This window comes from Lytechinus pictus, chromosome 16 (assembly GCF_037042905.1).
Source record: "Lytechinus pictus isolate F3 Inbred chromosome 16, Lp3.0, whole genome shotgun sequence".
NCBI lineage: Eukaryota > Metazoa > Echinodermata > Echinoidea > Temnopleuroida > Toxopneustidae > Lytechinus > Lytechinus pictus.
In genome coordinates, this window is record NC_087260.1 from 1,172,049 (window position 1) to 1,191,468 (window position 19,420).

At 39.5% G+C, this 19,420-nt stretch overlaps 1 protein-coding gene across 1 annotated transcript in view; it reads left to right on the forward strand.

The window, feature by feature from the left end:
• The window catches only part of LOC129279031 (conserved oligomeric Golgi complex subunit 7-like), a 48,181-nt gene that overhangs the window by 17,844 nt on the left and 10,917 nt on the right, over positions 1-19,420 (forward strand). Inside the window, exons 8-10 of the mRNA XM_064111559.1 lie at positions 10,776-10,906; positions 13,894-13,971; positions 14,420-14,534. Of these exons, the coding sequence (XP_063967629.1) occupies positions 10,776-10,906; positions 13,894-13,971; positions 14,420-14,534 (324 nt within the window). The remainder of the gene's footprint in view (positions 1-10,775; positions 10,907-13,893; positions 13,972-14,419; positions 14,535-19,420) is intronic.

The following is a 19,420-nucleotide window of genomic DNA, read 5'->3' on the forward strand; positions in this document are numbered from 1 at the left end:
TAACAGCAATAGCTGCAGCCTTCTACTCAGACACATGTCTTTATAGAGACTAACAGCAATAGCTGCAGCCTTCTACTCAGACACATGTCTTTATAGAGACTAACAGCAATAGCTGCAGCCTTCTACTCAGACACATGTCTTTATAGAGACTAACAGCAATAGCTGCAGCCTTCTACTCATACACATGTCTTTATAGAGACTAACAGCAATAGCTGCAGCATTCTACTCAGATACATGTCTTTATAGAGACTAACAGCAATAGCTGCAGCCTTCTACTCATACACATGTCTTTATAGAGACTAACAGCAATAGCTGCAGCCTTCTACTCATACACATGTCTTTATAGAGACTAACAGCAATAGCTGCAGCATTCTACTCAGATACATGTCTTTATAGAGACTAACAGCAATAGCTGCAGCCTTCTACTCAGACACATGTCGTTATAGAGACTAACAGCAATAGCTGCAGCCTTCTACTCAGACACATGTCTTTATAGAGACTAACAGCAATAGCTGCAGCCTTCTATTCAGACACATGTCGTTATAGAGACTAACAGCAATAGCTGCAGCCTTCTACTCAGACACATGTCTTTATAGAGACTAACAGCAATAGCTGCAGTCTTCTACTCAGACACATGTCTTTATAGAGACTAACGGCAATAGCTGCAGCCTTCTACTCAGACACATGTCGTTATAGAGACTAACAGCAATAGCTGCAGCATTCTATTCAGACACATGTCTTTATGGAGACTAACAGCAATAGCTGCAGCCTTCTACTCAGACACATGTCTTTATAGAGACTAATACCAATAGCTGCAGCCTTCTACTCAGACACATGTCTTTATAGAGACTAACAGCAATAGCTGCAGCATTCTACTCAGATACATGTCTTTATAGAGACTAACATCAATAGCTGCAGCCTTCTACTCAGACACATGTCTTTATAGAGACTAACAGCAATAGCTGCAGCCTTCTATTCAGACACATGCTTTATAGAGACTAACAGCAATAGCTGCAGCATTCTACTCAGACACATGTCTTTATAGAGACTAACAGCAATAGCTGCAGCCTTCTACTCAGACACATGTCTTTATAGAGACTAATAACAATAGCTGCAGCCTTCTATTCAGACACATGTCGTTATAGAGACTAACAGCAATAGCTGCAGCCTTCTACTCATACACATGTCTTTATATAGACTAACAGCAATAGCTGCAGCATTCTACTCAGATACATGTCTTTATAGAGACTAACAGCAATAGCTGCAGCATTCTACTCAGACACATGTCGTTATAGAGACTAACAGCAATAGCTGCAGCATTCTACTCAGATACATGTCTTTATAGAGACTAACAGCAATAGCTGCAGCCTTCTATTCAGACACATGTCGTTATAGAGACTAACAGCAATAGCTGCAGCATTCTACTCAGACACATGCCTTTATAGGGACTAACAGCAATAGCTACAGCATTCTACTCAGACACATGTCTTTATAGAGACTAACAGCAATAGCTGCAGCCTTCTACTCAGACACATGCTTTATAGAGACTAACAGCAATAGCTGCAGTCTTCTACTCAGACACATGCTTTATAGAGACTAACAGCAATAGCTGCAGCCTTCTACTCAGACACATGTCGTTATAGAGACTAACAGCAATAGCTGCAGCATTCTATTCAGATACATGTCTTTATAGAGACTAACAGCAATAGCTGCAGCCTTCTACTCATACACATGTCTTTATAGAGACTAACAGCAATAGCTGCAGCCTTCTACTCAGACACATGTCTTTATAGAGACTAACAGCAATAGCTGCAGCCTTCTACTCAGACACATGTCTTTATAGAGACTAACAGCAATAGCTGCAGCCTTCTACTCAGACACATGTCTTTATAGAGACTAACAGCAATAGCTGCAGCCTTCTACTCATACACATGTCTTTATAGAGACTAACAGCAATAGCTGCAGCATTCTACTCAGATACATGTCTTTATAGAGACTAACAGCAATAGCTGCAGCCTTCTACTCATACACATGTCTTTATAGAGACTAACAGCAATAGCTGCAGCCTTCTACTCATACACATGTCTTTATAGAGACTAACAGCAATAGCTGCAGCATTCTACTCAGATACATGTCTTTATAGAGACTAACAGCAATAGCTGCAGCCTTCTACTCAGACACATGTCGTTATAGAGACTAACAGCAATAGCTGCAGCCTTCTACTCAGACACATGTCTTTATAGAGACTAACAGCAATAGCTGCAGCCTTCTATTCAGACACATGTCGTTATAGAGACTAACAGCAATAGCTGCAGCCTTCTACTCAGACACATGTCTTTATAGAGACTAACAGCAATAGCTGCAGTCTTCTACTCAGACACATGTCTTTATAGAGACTAACGGCAATAGCTGCAGCCTTCTACTCAGACACATGTCGTTATAGAGACTAACAGCAATAGCTGCAGCATTCTATTCAGACACATGTCTTTATGGAGACTAACAGCAATAGCTGCAGCCTTCTACTCAGACACATGTCTTTATAGAGACTAATACCAATAGCTGCAGCCCTCTACTCAGACGTATGTCTTTATAGAGACTAACAGCAATAGCTGCAGCCCTCTACTCAGACACATGCTTTATAGGGACTAACAGCAATAGCTGCAGCCTTCTACTCAGACACATGCTTTATAGGGACTAACAGCAATAGCTGCAGCATTCTACTCAGACACATGTCGTTATAGAGACTAACAGCAATAGCTGCAGCATTCTACTCAGATACATGTCTTTATAGAGACTAACAGCAATAGCTGCAGCCTTCTACTCAGACACATGCTTTATATAGACTAACAGCAATAGCTGCAGCCTTCTATTCAGACACATGTCGTTATAGAGACTAACAGCAATACACTGTAGCTGCAGCATTCTACTCAGACACATGTCTTTATAGAGACTAACAGCAATAGCTGCAGCCTTTTACTCAGACACATGCTTAGACTAATAACAATAGCTACAGCATTCTACTCAGACACATGCTTTATAGAGACTAACAGCAATAGCTGCAGCCTTCTACTCAGACACATGTCTTTATAGAGACTAACAGCAATAGCTGCAGCCTTCTATTCAGACACATGTCGTTATAGAGACTAACAGCAATAGCTGCAGCATTCTACTCAGATACATGTCTTTATAGAGACTAACAGCAATAGCTGCAGCCTTCTACTCAGACACATGTCGTTATAGAGACTAACAGCAATAGCTGCAGCCTTCTACTCAGACACATGTCTTTATAGAGACTAACAGCAATAGCTGCAGCCCTCTACTCAGACACATGCTTTATAGGGACTAACAGCAATAGCTGCAGCCTTCTACTCAGACACATGCTTTATAGGGACTAACAGCAATAGCTGCAGCATTCTACTCAGACACATGTCGTTATAGAGACTAACAGCAATAGCTGCAGCATTCTACTCAGATACATGTCTTTATAGAGACTAACATCAATAGCTGCAGCCTTCTACTCAGACACATGTCTTTATAGAGACTAACAGCAATAGCTGCAGCCTTCTATTCAGACACATGCTTTATAGAGACTAACAGCAATAGCTGCAGCATTCTACTCAGACACATGTCTTTATAGAGACTAACAGCAATAGCTGCAGCCTTCTACTCAGACACATGTCTTTATAGAGACTAATAACAATAGCTGCAGCCTTCTATTCAGACACATGTCGTTATAGAGACTAACAGCAATAGCTGCAGCCTTCTACTCATACACATGTCTTTATATAGACTAACAGCAATAGCTGCAGCATTCTACTCAGATACATGTCTTTATAGAGACTAACAGCAATAGCTGCAGCATTCTACTCAGACACATGTCGTTATAGAGACTAACAGCAATAGCTGCAGCATTCTACTCAGATACATGTCTTTATAGAGACTAACAGCAATAGCTGCAGCCTTCTATTCAGACACATGTCGTTATAGAGACTAACAGCAATAGCTGCAGCATTCTACTCAGACACATGCCTTTATAGGGACTAACAGCAATAGCTACAGCATTCTACTCAGACACATGTCTTTATAGAGACTAACAGCAATAGCTGCAGCCTTCTACTCAGACACATGCTTTATAGAGACTAACAGCAATAGCTGCAGTCTTCTACTCAGACACATGCTTTATAGAGACTAACAGCAATAGCTGCAGCCTTCTACTCAGACACATGTCGTTATAGAGACTAACAGCAATAGCTGCAGCATTCTATTCAGACACATGTCTTTATGGAGACTAACAGTAATAGCTGCAGCCTTCTACTCAGACACATGTCTTTATAGAGACTAATAACAATAGATGCAGCCCTCTACTCAGACACATGTCTTTATAGAGACTAACAGCAATAGCTGCAGCCCTCTACTCAGACACATGCTTTATAGGGACTAACAGCAATAGCTGCAGCCTTCTACTCAGACACATGCTTTATAGGGACTAACAGCAATAGCTGCAGCATTCTACTCAGACACATGTCGTTATAGAGACTAACAGCAATAGCTGCAGCATTCTACTCAGATACATGTCTTTATAGAGACTAACAGCAATAGCTGCAGCATTCTACTCAGACACATGCTTTATATACATGTAGACTAACAGCAATAGCTGCAGCCTTCTATTTAGACACATGTCGTTATAGAGACTAACAGCAATAGCTGCAGCATTATACTCAGACACATGTCGTTATAGAGACTAACAGCAATAGCTGCAGCCTTCTATTCAGACACATGTCTTTATAGAGACTAACAGCAATAGCTGCAGCATTCTACTCAGACACATGTCGTTATAGAGACTAACAGCAATAGCTGCAGCATTCTACTCAGATACATGTCTTTATAGAGACTAACAGCAATAGCTGCAGCATTCTACTCAGACACATGTCTTTATAGAGACTAACAGCAATAGCTGCAGCCTTCTACTCAGACACATGTCTTTATAGAGACTAACAGCAATAGCTGCAGCCTTCTACTCAGACACATGTCTTTATAGAGACTAACAGCAATAGCTGCAGCCTTCTACTCAGACACATGTCTTTATAGAGACTAACAGCAATAGCTGCAGCCTTCTACTCATACACATGTCTTTATAGAGACTAACAGCAATAGCTGCAGCATTCTACTCAGATACATGTCTTTATAGAGACTAACAGCAATAGCTGCAGCCTTCTACTCATACACATGTCTTTATAGAGACTAACAGCAATAGCTGCAGCCTTCTACTCATACACATGTCTTTATAGAGACTAACAGCAATAGCTGCAGCATTCTACTCAGATACATGTCTTTATAGAGACTAACAGCAATAGCTGCAGCCTTCTACTCAGACACATGTCGTTATAGAGACTAACAGCAATAGCTGCAGCCTTCTACTCAGACACATGTCTTTATAGAGACTAACAGCAATAGCTGCAGCCTTCTATTCAGACACATGTCGTTATAGAGACTAACAGCAATAGCTGCAGCCTTCTACTCAGACACATGTCTTTATAGAGACTAACAGCAATAGCTGCAGTCTTCTACTCAGACACATGTCTTTATAGAGACTAACGGCAATAGCTGCAGCCTTCTACTCAGACACATGTCGTTATAGAGACTAACAGCAATAGCTGCAGCATTCTATTCAGACACATGTCTTTATGGAGACTAACAGCAATAGCTGCAGCCTTCTACTCAGACACATGTCTTTATAGAGACTAATACCAATAGCTGCAGCCTTCTACTCAGACACATGTCTTTATAGAGACTAACAGCAATAGCTGCAGCATTCTACTCAGATACATGTCTTTATAGAGACTAACATCAATAGCTGCAGCCTTCTACTCAGACACATGTCTTTATAGAGACTAACAGCAATAGCTGCAGCCTTCTATTCAGACACATGCTTTATAGAGACTAACAGCAATAGCTGCAGCATTCTACTCAGACACATGTCTTTATAGAGACTAACAGCAATAGCTGCAGCCTTCTACTCAGACACATGTCTTTATAGAGACTAATAACAATAGCTGCAGCCTTCTATTCAGACACATGTCGTTATAGAGACTAACAGCAATAGCTGCAGCCTTCTACTCATACACATGTCTTTATATAGACTAACAGCAATAGCTGCAGCATTCTACTCAGATACATGTCTTTATAGAGACTAACAGCAATAGCTGCAGCATTCTACTCAGACACATGTCGTTATAGAGACTAACAGCAATAGCTGCAGCATTCTACTCAGATACATGTCTTTATAGAGACTAACAGCAATAGCTGCAGCCTTCTATTCAGACACATGTCGTTATAGAGACTAACAGCAATAGCTGCAGCATTCTACTCAGACACATGCCTTTATAGGGACTAACAGCAATAGCTACAGCATTCTACTCAGACACATGTCTTTATAGAGACTAACAGCAATAGCTGCAGCCTTCTACTCAGACACATGCTTTATAGAGACTAACAGCAATAGCTGCAGTCTTCTACTCAGACACATGCTTTATAGAGACTAACAGCAATAGCTGCAGCCTTCTACTCAGACACATGTCGTTATAGAGACTAACAGCAATAGCTGCAGCATTCTATTCAGATACATGTCTTTATAGAGACTAACAGCAATAGCTGCAGCCTTCTACTCATACACATGTCTTTATAGAGACTAACAGCAATAGCTGCAGCCTTCTACTCAGACACATGTCTTTATAGAGACTAACAGCAATAGCTGCAGCCTTCTACTCAGACACATGTCTTTATAGAGACTAACAGCAATAGCTGCAGCCTTCTACTCAGACACATGTCTTTATAGAGACTAACAGCAATAGCTGCAGCCTTCTACTCATACACATGTCTTTATAGAGACTAACAGCAATAGCTGCAGCATTCTACTCAGATACATGTCTTTATAGAGACTAACAGCAATAGCTGCAGCCTTCTACTCATACACATGTCTTTATAGAGACTAACAGCAATAGCTGCAGCCTTCTACTCATACACATGTCTTTATAGAGACTAACAGCAATAGCTGCAGCATTCTACTCAGATACATGTCTTTATAGAGACTAACAGCAATAGCTGCAGCCTTCTACTCAGACACATGTCGTTATAGAGACTAACAGCAATAGCTGCAGCCTTCTACTCAGACACATGTCTTTATAGAGACTAACAGCAATAGCTGCAGCCTTCTATTCAGACACATGTCGTTATAGAGACTAACAGCAATAGCTGCAGCCTTCTACTCAGACACATGTCTTTATAGAGACTAACAGCAATAGCTGCAGTCTTCTACTCAGACACATGTCTTTATAGAGACTAACGGCAATAGCTGCAGCCTTCTACTCAGACACATGTCGTTATAGAGACTAACAGCAATAGCTGCAGCATTCTATTCAGACACATGTCTTTATGGAGACTAACAGCAATAGCTGCAGCCTTCTACTCAGACACATGTCTTTATAGAGACTAATACCAATAGCTGCAGCCCTCTACTCAGACGTATGTCTTTATAGAGACTAACAGCAATAGCTGCAGCCCTCTACTCAGACACATGCTTTATAGGGACTAACAGCAATAGCTGCAGCCTTCTACTCAGACACATGCTTTATAGGGACTAACAGCAATAGCTGCAGCATTCTACTCAGACACATGTCGTTATAGAGACTAACAGCAATAGCTGCAGCATTCTACTCAGATACATGTCTTTATAGAGACTAACAGCAATAGCTGCAGCCTTCTACTCAGACACATGCTTTATATAGACTAACAGCAATAGCTGCAGCCTTCTATTCAGACACATGTCGTTATAGAGACTAACAGCAATACACTGTAGCTGCAGCATTCTACTCAGACACATGTCTTTATAGAGACTAACAGCAATAGCTGCAGCCTTTTACTCAGACACATGCTTAGACTAATAACAATAGCTACAGCATTCTACTCAGACACATGCTTTATAGAGACTAACAGCAATAGCTGCAGCCTTCTACTCAGACACATGTCTTTATAGAGACTAACAGCAATAGCTGCAGCCTTCTATTCAGACACATGTCGTTATAGAGACTAACAGCAATAGCTGCAGCATTCTACTCAGATACATGTCTTTATAGAGACTAACAGCAATAGCTGCAGCCTTCTACTCAGACACATGTCGTTATAGAGACTAACAGCAATAGCTGCAGCCTTCTACTCAGACACATGTCTTTATAGAGACTAACAGCAATAGCTGCAGCCCTCTACTCAGACACATGCTTTATAGGGACTAACAGCAATAGCTGCAGCCTTCTACTCAGACACATGCTTTATAGGGACTAACAGCAATAGCTGCAGCATTCTACTCAGACACATGTCGTTATAGAGACTAACAGCAATAGCTGCAGCATTCTACTCAGATACATGTCTTTATAGAGACTAACATCAATAGCTGCAGCCTTCTACTCAGACACATGTCTTTATAGAGACTAACAGCAATAGCTGCAGCCTTCTATTCAGACACATGCTTTATAGAGACTAACAGCAATAGCTGCAGCATTCTACTCAGACACATGTCTTTATAGAGACTAACAGCAATAGCTGCAGCCTTCTACTCAGACACATGTCTTTATAGAGACTAATAACAATAGCTGCAGCCTTCTATTCAGACACATGTCGTTATAGAGACTAACAGCAATAGCTGCAGCCTTCTACTCATACACATGTCTTTATATAGACTAACAGCAATAGCTGCAGCATTCTACTCAGATACATGTCTTTATAGAGACTAACAGCAATAGCTGCAGCATTCTACTCAGACACATGTCGTTATAGAGACTAACAGCAATAGCTGCAGCATTCTACTCAGATACATGTCTTTATAGAGACTAACAGCAATAGCTGCAGCCTTCTATTCAGACACATGTCGTTATAGAGACTAACAGCAATAGCTGCAGCATTCTACTCAGACACATGCCTTTATAGGGACTAACAGCAATAGCTACAGCATTCTACTCAGACACATGTCTTTATAGAGACTAACAGCAATAGCTGCAGCCTTCTACTCAGACACATGCTTTATAGTTACTAACAGCAATAGCTGCAGTCTTCTACTCAGACACATGCTTTATAGAGACTAACAGCAATAGCTGCAGCCTTCTACTCAGACACATGTCGTTATAGAGACTAACAGCAATAGCTGCAGCATTCTATTCAGACACATGTCTTTATGGAGACTAACAGTAATAGCTGCAGCCTTCTACTCAGACACATGTCTTTATAGAGACTAATAACAATAGATGCAGCCCTCTACTCAGACACATGTCTTTATAGAGACTAACAGCAATAGCTGCAGCCCTCTACTCAGACACATGCTTTATAGGGACTAACAGCAATAGCTGCAGCCTTCTACTCAGACACATGCTTTATAGGGACTAACAGCAATAGCTGCAGCATTCTACTCAGACACATGTCGTTATAGAGACTAACAGCAATAGCTGCAGCATTCTACTCAGATACATGTCTTTATAGAGACTAACAGCAATAGCTGCAGCATTCTACTCAGACACATGCTTTATATACATGTAGACTAACAGCAATAGCTGCAGCCTTCTATTCAGACACATGTCGTTATAGAGACTAACAGCAATAGCTGCAGCATTATACTCAGACACATGTCGTTATAGAGACTAACAGCAATAGCTGCAGCCTTCTATTCAGACACATGTCTTTATAGAGACTAACAGCAATAGCTGCAGCATTCTACTCAGACACATGTCGTTATAGAGACTAACAGCAATAGCTGCAGCATTCTACTCAGATACATGTCTTTATAGAGACTAACAGCAATAGCTGCAGCATTCTACTCAGACACATGTCGTTATAGAGACTAACAGCAATAGCTGCAGCATTCTACTCAGACACATGTCGTTATAGAGACTAACAGCAATAGCTGCAGCATTCTACTCAGATACATGTCTTTATAGAGACTAACAGCAATAGCTGCAGCCTTCTACTCAGACACATGCTTTATATAGACTAACAGCAATAGCTGCAGCCTTCTATTCAGACACATGTCGTTATAGAGACTAACAGCAATAGCTGCAGCATTCTACTCAGACACGTGTCTTTATAGAGACTAACAGCAATAGCTGCAGCCTTTTACTCAGACACATGCTTAGACTAACAGCAATAGCTGCAGCCTTCTACTCAGACACATGTCGTTAGAGAGACTAACAGCAATAGCTGCAGCCTTCTACTCAGACACATGTCTTTATAGAGACTAACAGCAATAGCTGCAGCCTTCCACTACATTATTGGCTTTGCTATTTAAGTATATGAGTGTGGGTGTTTTAAATTGATACATGTATGTTTAATACATTGTTAAATTTTGATTGGGTAATTTTGCTCACTTTTGCGTGTTCTCAGTTCTGGGCCTGAATATTTTTGAGGAAATGTTGTTTCATGCATTATTTGAAGTGTTCCCCCAAAATGTAGTATTATTATGAAAAATCATATCATAATGGATGGCTCAGAATGACATAACAGAAATATTCCATGAATTCCTGGTACTGTAGGTCCAATATTGCATGTGTTGTTGAGTCTGATATTGGCCCTATAGTCGAAAAGCTCTAGTATCCCTTTTTTGTCCGATGTCGGCTTATCGTGCGATAGGCTTTGATATTGTACAGGTATATCATGGAGACCAAAATATACACTTTTAAAGCACCTGTCAATGGCATTATATTGATAATGATGGCTATAATTTTGTTTTATATTAGATGAGAGTTCATCTCTTCTTGAAGAGCCATTAGAAGCCATGTTGAAGATCACTGAGCATGCTCAGAAACTTGCGTTTGGTATAGTCTTCTTTCAGCTACAACTCCAGCTTTCTCAAGTATCACAAATGGAGGTAAGATCATATTTTTATAGAAACTTTCATTTCGAACATTTTTATTTCTAATTTTCTTCATCATATATTTTACATTTTACAGAAGAACACAGAATGTGATATTTAGAACACAAACAAACATTGAATTAGCAGTTTAGATAACTAGTGTCTCTAGCCTTTGCCTACTGTTGGAGCTTGCTGGGGGTGGCATAATGTTTCCATATTCTAAAGCTGTTTGTCTCTTCAACTGTAGAGTTAACATTAGGATCATAGCATAGTGGACAAATTTCATAATTTAAGCATAATATAGCACAAAGTTAAAATTCTTGAAGACTATTAGACGTGTATTCAGAATTCTGAGATAAAACTTTGATTAATTAGCCATGGATAGCTAAGTTTGCAATTAATCTCTAGCAGGGCATGTTCAGTTAGTCAACAAATCTGGTACTCAATTCTTTCATAACTGTCAGGAAACAAGAACTAAACAGTTTTCTTTACAATAAAAGCACAAGGAAAGAACAGAAGAGAGCAAACATGAGAAACATACATGTATGATATTCTTGTTTACATGTATATACTCACCAATATGAGATTTTTGGAAGTGAGATTAAACTGGACGACCAAGTACGGGGCTTTAAAATCCAAGTTCAGTCCAAAGTGTTAACCCTAATTTAAGTGGGCTATTTCAGACCAGGACACACTGGAGAGGGGGGGGGTCAAATTGACCCTCCCCCCCCCCCCCTCCTTCAGATCTCGGTCACTGATTGCGCGATCGCAGCAAAAATTTGCAGACACATAGAGCGGGATGTAAACTGCAAGGCTGTATAGCAAAATTTTCGAAAAATTAATTGCTTATATTTTTTTTTATTAATTATGCAAATAAGCACATGAAATTTGCATTAAATATGTGTTTTGCCTTTAACTCACTTTATATAGCTAGTACATGTAGAATGCTTATTTTGGATGAAAATATCAATTATTACATTTCTAACAAATATCTCCCAAAAAATTGTCAAAACATAATTAATTTCCTATTCATTTCATTCTTGTTTGAATATATTTCTGTGTTTTCTTTTGTTTTTTCAATGAACTTTAATGGGGACCCTTTTGCGAAAATAAATAACATAAAATAAATCCATTTAAAACAACAAAAGTAATAATGATCATCTGATTTTTTGGTTTAAAACACAATTTGCATTGACTTTGTACATGGAATAATGTTTTTGTCTCACCTGCATAGCAGAGTGAGACTATAGGCGCTGCTTTTCAGACGGCGGTGGCGTCAACATCAAATCTTAACCGAAGGTTAAGTTTTTGAAATGACAGCATAACTTAGAAAGTATATGGACCTAGTTGATGAAACTTGGCCATAAGGTTAATCAAGTATTACTGAACATCCTGCCTGAGTTTCAGGTCACATGACCAAGGTCAAACGTCATTTAGGGTCAATGAACTTAGACCATGTTGGGGGAATCAACATCAAAATCTTAACCTAAGGTTAAGTTTTTGAAATTTCGTCATAACTTCTTAAGTATACGGATCTAGTTCATGAAACTTGGCCATAAGGTTAATCAAGTATTACTGAACATCCTGCCTGAGTTTCAGGTCACATGACCAAGGTCAAACGTCATTTAGGGTCAATGAACTTAGACCATGTTGGGGGAATCAACATCAAAATCTTAACCTAAGGTTAAGTTTTTGAAATTTCGTCATAACTTCTAAAGTATACGGATCTAGTTCAAGAAACTTGGCCATAAGGGTAATTAAGTATCACTGAACATCCTGGGCTAGTGTCAGGTCACATGACCAAGGTCAAAGGTCAATGAACTTTGGCCATGTTGGGGACAATTGTTAAATAACCATCATGACTCTGAAAGTGTATGGATCTAGTTTATAAACTTTGGACATACATGTAAGTATCACTGACATCTCATGCAAGTTTCAGGTCACATGACCAAAGTCAAAGGTCAATGAACTTTGGCCATGTTGGGGGGCATTGTTGAATAACCATCATAACTCCGACAGTGTATGGATCTAGTTCATAAAACATGGACATAAGAGTAATTAAGTAATACTGAACATCTCATGCAAGTTTGACCAAAGTCAAAGGTCATAAAGGTCAATGAACTTTGACCATTTTGCAGGTAATTATTTGATTGCTGTCATAACTTTCAAAGCTTATAGATATACATGTAGTTTATAAAATGTGGATATAGGGGTAATCAAGTAACACTGACAAGTCTTAGATCACATGATCAAGGTCAAATATAATTTATTGTCAATGAACATAGTATTGTATCATTATATGAATTGTGAATAATAATGTTTTACTTGTTAAGTAATTTTGGGTATGACAAAAATACAAATGTTGCATGATTTCTTTACCGCGTACCTGGGCGCCACAAATTTGGTCTCAAAAGATGCCCAAGGCTCGAAAGTATAAAGTCACTGAGCGGCATAATAAAAAAATTTCATGCAGCGGCGCAGTGTTGAAATTCGTCAAGGGTTAAGCAGACATGCCAACCCTTCCCTTTTTAGAGTATTTGTTCTTCTTTTTTGCTATGAATACACCAATACTTTTTTTGTATAATTTGTTATTTTTAATTTTTTTTCTGATCATGGAGTATGTATTATACACAGTGTGTGACACTAGCGCTGGTCCGACAGTCCCAGAGCAGCTCAAATCACTGTCTGGCCAGAAACTTGTTGCATGGCCTACAAGCACATGTTTAAAAGGATGAATTATCAAGTTTTCAAGTAGAGTCATATCACATGTTATTTTTACCGATCTCACTACAACAGGCTGGCGATTTCTTATATTGAGCCAAATTTTTAAAAATACTCTTTTTTGTCAATAAATACCCTTTTTCCTTCTAAGAATACTTTTTTTGGTTGTAGAAGGTTAGCAGGTCTGGTTAAGTAAGGGTTAAACCAAAACTTAGTCATTTTAAACTGTATATTTTATTTGACACATGTACATCGTACACTGTACCTTTCTTCTCATATAGGTTTGGACTGACAAGGGAGGAATGTTATCAGCTGATCTACCTACTTTCAGTTTATCTCCTCAAGAATATATTACCAAGGTGAGGTGCTTGCAAACTGATTCCATTATGAATGTCTGGAATATGAAGTGCACAATTTGGTGATCAGTTATTATTGATTGTTAATGAAAGCATAAAGGTGCATTTTCCAATAATTTCATTTTAGATTGAAATCATTTGTGGCATTATTTGCTTGTATTGTTAATCATTAGTGATTGATTTCAAAATTCTCCAATTATCCATCAAGAATCTTATATATTCCTGATATGGTAAATGCAGAGGTACATGTATTAATTTTTATTTCACATATTTACAGTATGGGTAGATTCATGAGAATTCATGTTTTCTTGGTCCCTTGGATGTAACTTGCATTGTATCACATGGTTGACGTATTGTGCATATTGTCAGACATGAAACGTACTTGAATCTCAATATCAGTTAACTTGAATGTCAATAATATGAATTAAGAATAAATGTTCCTCTCTTTTAGATTGGTCAGTATTTAATGACCCTACCCCAGCAGCTTGATATTTGTACAAACCAGGATAATCCAGCCATGGAGAAAGCATTAGAAGCTAGTCAATTACCATTCCCACCATCTACTGGTAAGAATCTCATTTAATAATGCTTGATATTGGGTGTAGGGTATTTTTCGGTTTACCACAGCGACAAATAAAGAAACTACAGACTATCCAAAACTCTGCTGCAAGATTAGTTAATCAAACTCGAAAATACGAATCAATCACCCCTGTACTACGAAACTTACATTGGCTTCCTGTTCATTCTCGTATTTCTTTCAAATTATTAGTTTTTGCATATGAATGCTTCCATGAGATAGCTCCATCATATTTAACCGAACTTTTAACTTTACATCATACTACTCGTACTCTAAGATCAAGCACAAAGCGACTGTTTGCTATTCCTCCCATTGTTACCAAAACATATGGTGAGCGGTCATTTGCACATGCCTCTTCTGTCTTATGGAATGCACTTCCTAATTATATGAGAAATATACCTTGTACATGATTTAGATAAGTTTAAGACTTCCCTAAAAAAGTATCTGTTTAACTTGTAATAAATTCAGTGCCCAACACTCTTTACCCACTTTCTAATTTCTTTCCTTAATTTCATTTAAGTGCATAGGGACATGCGTTGCTATGTGTTATGCGCTATAAAAGAACTTAATATTATTATCATTATTATTATTTAATGTTTGGCATGCACGTAAGTCTGCATAAATAAAACTTCAACATGGTGTTTCTAATAAACGGAACTTGAAGTTCAGAGGTGGGCTATATTAACAATACAATATAATTTATTCTGGTGATGTCTATTCCTGGAGCGTTGTGGCCCAGTGGATTAGTCTTCGGACTTTGAAACAGAGGGTCGTGGGTTCGAATCCCAGTCATGGCGTAATTTCCTTCAGCAAGAAACTGATCCACAATGTGCTGCACTCAACCCAGGTGAGGTAAATGGGTACCGGTAGGAAGTAATTCCTTAAAAAGCTGTGTGCGCTATGAACGCCTAGCTTAGCCGGGTAATATAGGAGCGCCTTGAGCACCTAACAAGGTGGATATGTGCACATTATAAATACCCTATATTATATTATTATTATTATTCTACATGGATGTAACTGAGTAACCAATGACACTTTGCTTGTGTCAAAATTGTCATGCGTTATAGAGAATTAGGGTCCTTCGAAGGCGAAGAGTACAATGCCTACTTTTCCAAGTTATGGGTTTTAACATCATGTACAAAAAAAACTTTGTTGAAAGTTTTTTGGTTTCAACAGCAATTTTCAGTGAAATGATATCCCTTCTGATAATATTTTTGACTCGCCCACCGGAGGTGAAGGCGAGACTTACGGATCCAAATGTCGTCCGTCCGTCACAAACCTAATGACACATAACTCCACAACCGTAAGTCGATTTCCAACCAAACTTGGATGGTAGATGGACTTGGGGGACCTGCATGTTATGCTGCAGTCAGAGGTCACATGGTTAGCATACCTGCCAACCATTCCGATTTTGGCGGAATTATACCGATTTTTGGACCTCCATTCCGAATTCCGAATTTTAAAACCAAAATTCAGATTTTTGGGTTACCCGGTAATCAATTTAGTGTTGAAATTATTGAAACGGCTGTATGATGCGACTAACGCATGCACGGCTGTAAGATGCGACTAACGCATAAACGACTGGAGCGCACGGCTACGCAAATACACAGTAAACGGCGCGCAAACACTGCTAAGTGCGCAGTTCCATTGCAAATGCATGTGAAAATAACGAGCGTACACGCTATTCTTCGATGTTATCGTTGACTTCCGGAAAAAAATGGCGGCTGATATCGGCTCGCGAAAGTGCCAGTTTTTAGTGAGGACATATTTTCACAATCCACGAACATCGGAAAAACCGTGAAATTTTCACTTTTTTAGACCACTTGTTTCCTAACTACGATGTTAAGAATCACCAATGGTGATATTTTTTATGCGAAATATGGTGATATAGGTAAGAAGAAATCACCTTATTTGAAGTATTGCCCATGTCGCCGGATGATTTTGTAGTGTGGGAGTGAGTTAGAGAATGTGTAGTGTACATGTCTAACTTTAGAGTGTGTTGGTGATTTCAGTGGTATATTGCTTGTCTGCTGGGCTGCGCTGAAGTAATGGCCGCACACCGACGCAGTTACACTAACTTTTAGACCCGGGGGGGGCCACTTCCATTGACGAGTGGATACCATGCGCGACCATGGGGTCTCGAAAAGCACCCTAAACACGTATTTTCCAAATTCTGAAAATGCACCCCTTAAGAATTGGCGTCCGAAACCCTACCCTTAACAAGTATTGGAAACAAAACGATACTCTTGGCAAGTATATTCCCTGAAATGAACCCCTAAACAAGTACAGTGATGGGTCCGTAGGTCGTCGGTTTTACCTTTACACATCATTTGGTTTAGTACGGCCCCATGCACCTTCTACGTCTCGCGCAAATCGGACTCTAATCACGTAGAGCTGGGGCAAAAAGGACATCCTTTATAAAACATCTTGATTTTGTTTTATCATCCCCGCAAATATGACCCTAAACACGTAGCTTTCCTAGCGAATTAGATACCCTTTTTTCATTATTTTTGTGTTTTTGACACCCTTATCACGTTACGTACGTAATGTGCCCTATCTTGAAAAAGACATCCTTTTTACGTGTTTTTTTGGTCGCGCATGGTATCCACTTGTCAATGTAAGTGGCCCCCCCGGGCTTTTAGATCTATCCCAACGCAATTTTAACATTGATCTGTACTTTATTTTCTCAAATAATTGTCAAATTTTCGAGGAAGAAAGGAGATTTTCAACTTTTGATCGCAATTTAGCCTTCGAAGTCAAACACCAAATCTACTTGCTTCGCTTGCCTAAACTCCCGGCGCCTGCCGAGTTGCTGCGCCTCAGCCTTCCCGTCTCGCCGGCGCACCGCAAGTGCTGTGGTGGGTGCGGGTCTGGCGCATGCAGCCGTTAGTTTCAGCTCCGTTTTTATCATGGTTGAAAATCTGCTTTCTTATACCAACAAACACTTATCCATTGTAGTTTATGATAGAACCTTGTCCTCGGTCAGTAACCCCTGTGTGGTGAAATAAGATTGTCAATGTTTGGCTTATTTCCTCTTGACTTGATGCATGATTGCATTGATGATGTAGGTTGGATAAATAGATGTTTGATTTTTTGGCACATCAATTTTTAATAAAGTAGGGCTAACTTAAATCTAAATTTGTCATAAAAAATATGCCCTGGCCCAAAATTCAATTGAATTCTTGAAATAATTTTTTTCTAATTGAAAAGAGAATCTGCATCAATCTCTTTCCACCAATAGAGGGCCTCACAAAAATATGCTTAAAATTAAAGTTTTTGAGAGAACTGGTGAACAAGAAAAATTATTCCTTACAGATTTAGATGAAAACAAATCACACCTGAATGAAATTAGGTGGGTTTTTGTCACAAAAGTGATATTTTAAATACCTTTTCTAAATTGTTAATTGATAAATTAAGGTCGACTACATGTAGGTCATCCTCTGGTGTGGTAATGAGGGTAAATTTGCTTTAAAAGGTGTAGGGAAATGCTACTTTTACATGGTCTAAATGCAAAGAGTCCTTAACGTTGGAGCGGGCCGGACACCCGCTCGGTGCCGTCGTAGCTTTGATACTGATTTTTTATTATCAAAGGTTGGCAGGTATGGGTTAGTTCAAAGGTCAGTTTGAGGTCAACGTTAAAGTTTACATGCAAGACTCTCTTATGACACCTAACTCCGCAACCGTAAGTTACTTTTCAACAAATCTTAGATGGTAAATGTACTTAGGCGACCTGCATGTTATGCTGCAGTCAGAGGTCACATGGTAAGGTCAAAGGTCATTTTCAGGTCAATGTTAAAGTTTACATGTAAGACTCTCTTATGACACCTAACTCCGCAACCGTAAGTCGCTTTTCAACCAAACTTGGATGGTAGATGGACTTGGGGGACCTGCATGTTATGCTGCAGTCAGAGATCACATGGTAAGGTCAAAGGTCATTTTCAGGTCAACGTTAAAGTTTACATGCAAGACTCTCTTATGACACCTAACTCCGCAACCGTAAGTCGCATTTCAACCAAACTTGGATGGTAGATGGACTTGGGGGACCTGCATGTTATGCTGCAGTCAGAGGTCACATGGTTAGGTCAAAGGTCAGTTTGAGGTCAACGTTAAAGTTTACATGCAAGAATCTCTTATGACACCTAACTCCGCAACCGTAAGTTACTTTTCAACAAAACTTGGATGGTAGATGTACTTAGGCAACCTGCATGTTATGCTGCAGTCAGAGGTCACATGGTAAGGTCAAAGGTCATTTTCAGGTCAATGTTAAAGTTTACATGCAAGACTCTCTTATGACACCTAACTCCGCAACCGTAAGTCGCTTTTCAACCAAACTTGGATGGTAGATGGACTTGGGGGACCTGCATGTTATGCTGCAGTCAGAGATCACATGGTAAGGTCAAAGGTCATTTTCAGGTCAACGTTAAAGTTTACATGCAAGACTCTCTTATGACACCTAACTCCGCAACCGTAAGTCGCATTTCAACCAAACTTGGATGGTAGATGGACTTTTGGGACCTGCATGTTATGCTGCAGTCAGAGGTCACATGGTAAGGTCAAAGGTCATTTTCAGGTCAACATTAAAGTTTACATGCAAAACTCTTATGACACCTAACTCCGCAACCGTAAGTTTCATTTCATCCAAACTTGGATGGTAGATGGACTTGGGGGACCTGCATGTTATGCTGCAGTCAGAGGTCACATGGTTAGGTCAAAGGTCAGTTTGAGGTCAACGTTAAAGTTTACATGCAAGACTCTCTTATGACACCTAACTCCGCAACCGTAAGTTACTTTTCAACAAAACTTGGATGGTAGATGTACTTAGGCGACCTGCATGTTATGCTGCAGTCAGAGGTCACCTGGTAAGGTCAAAGGTCA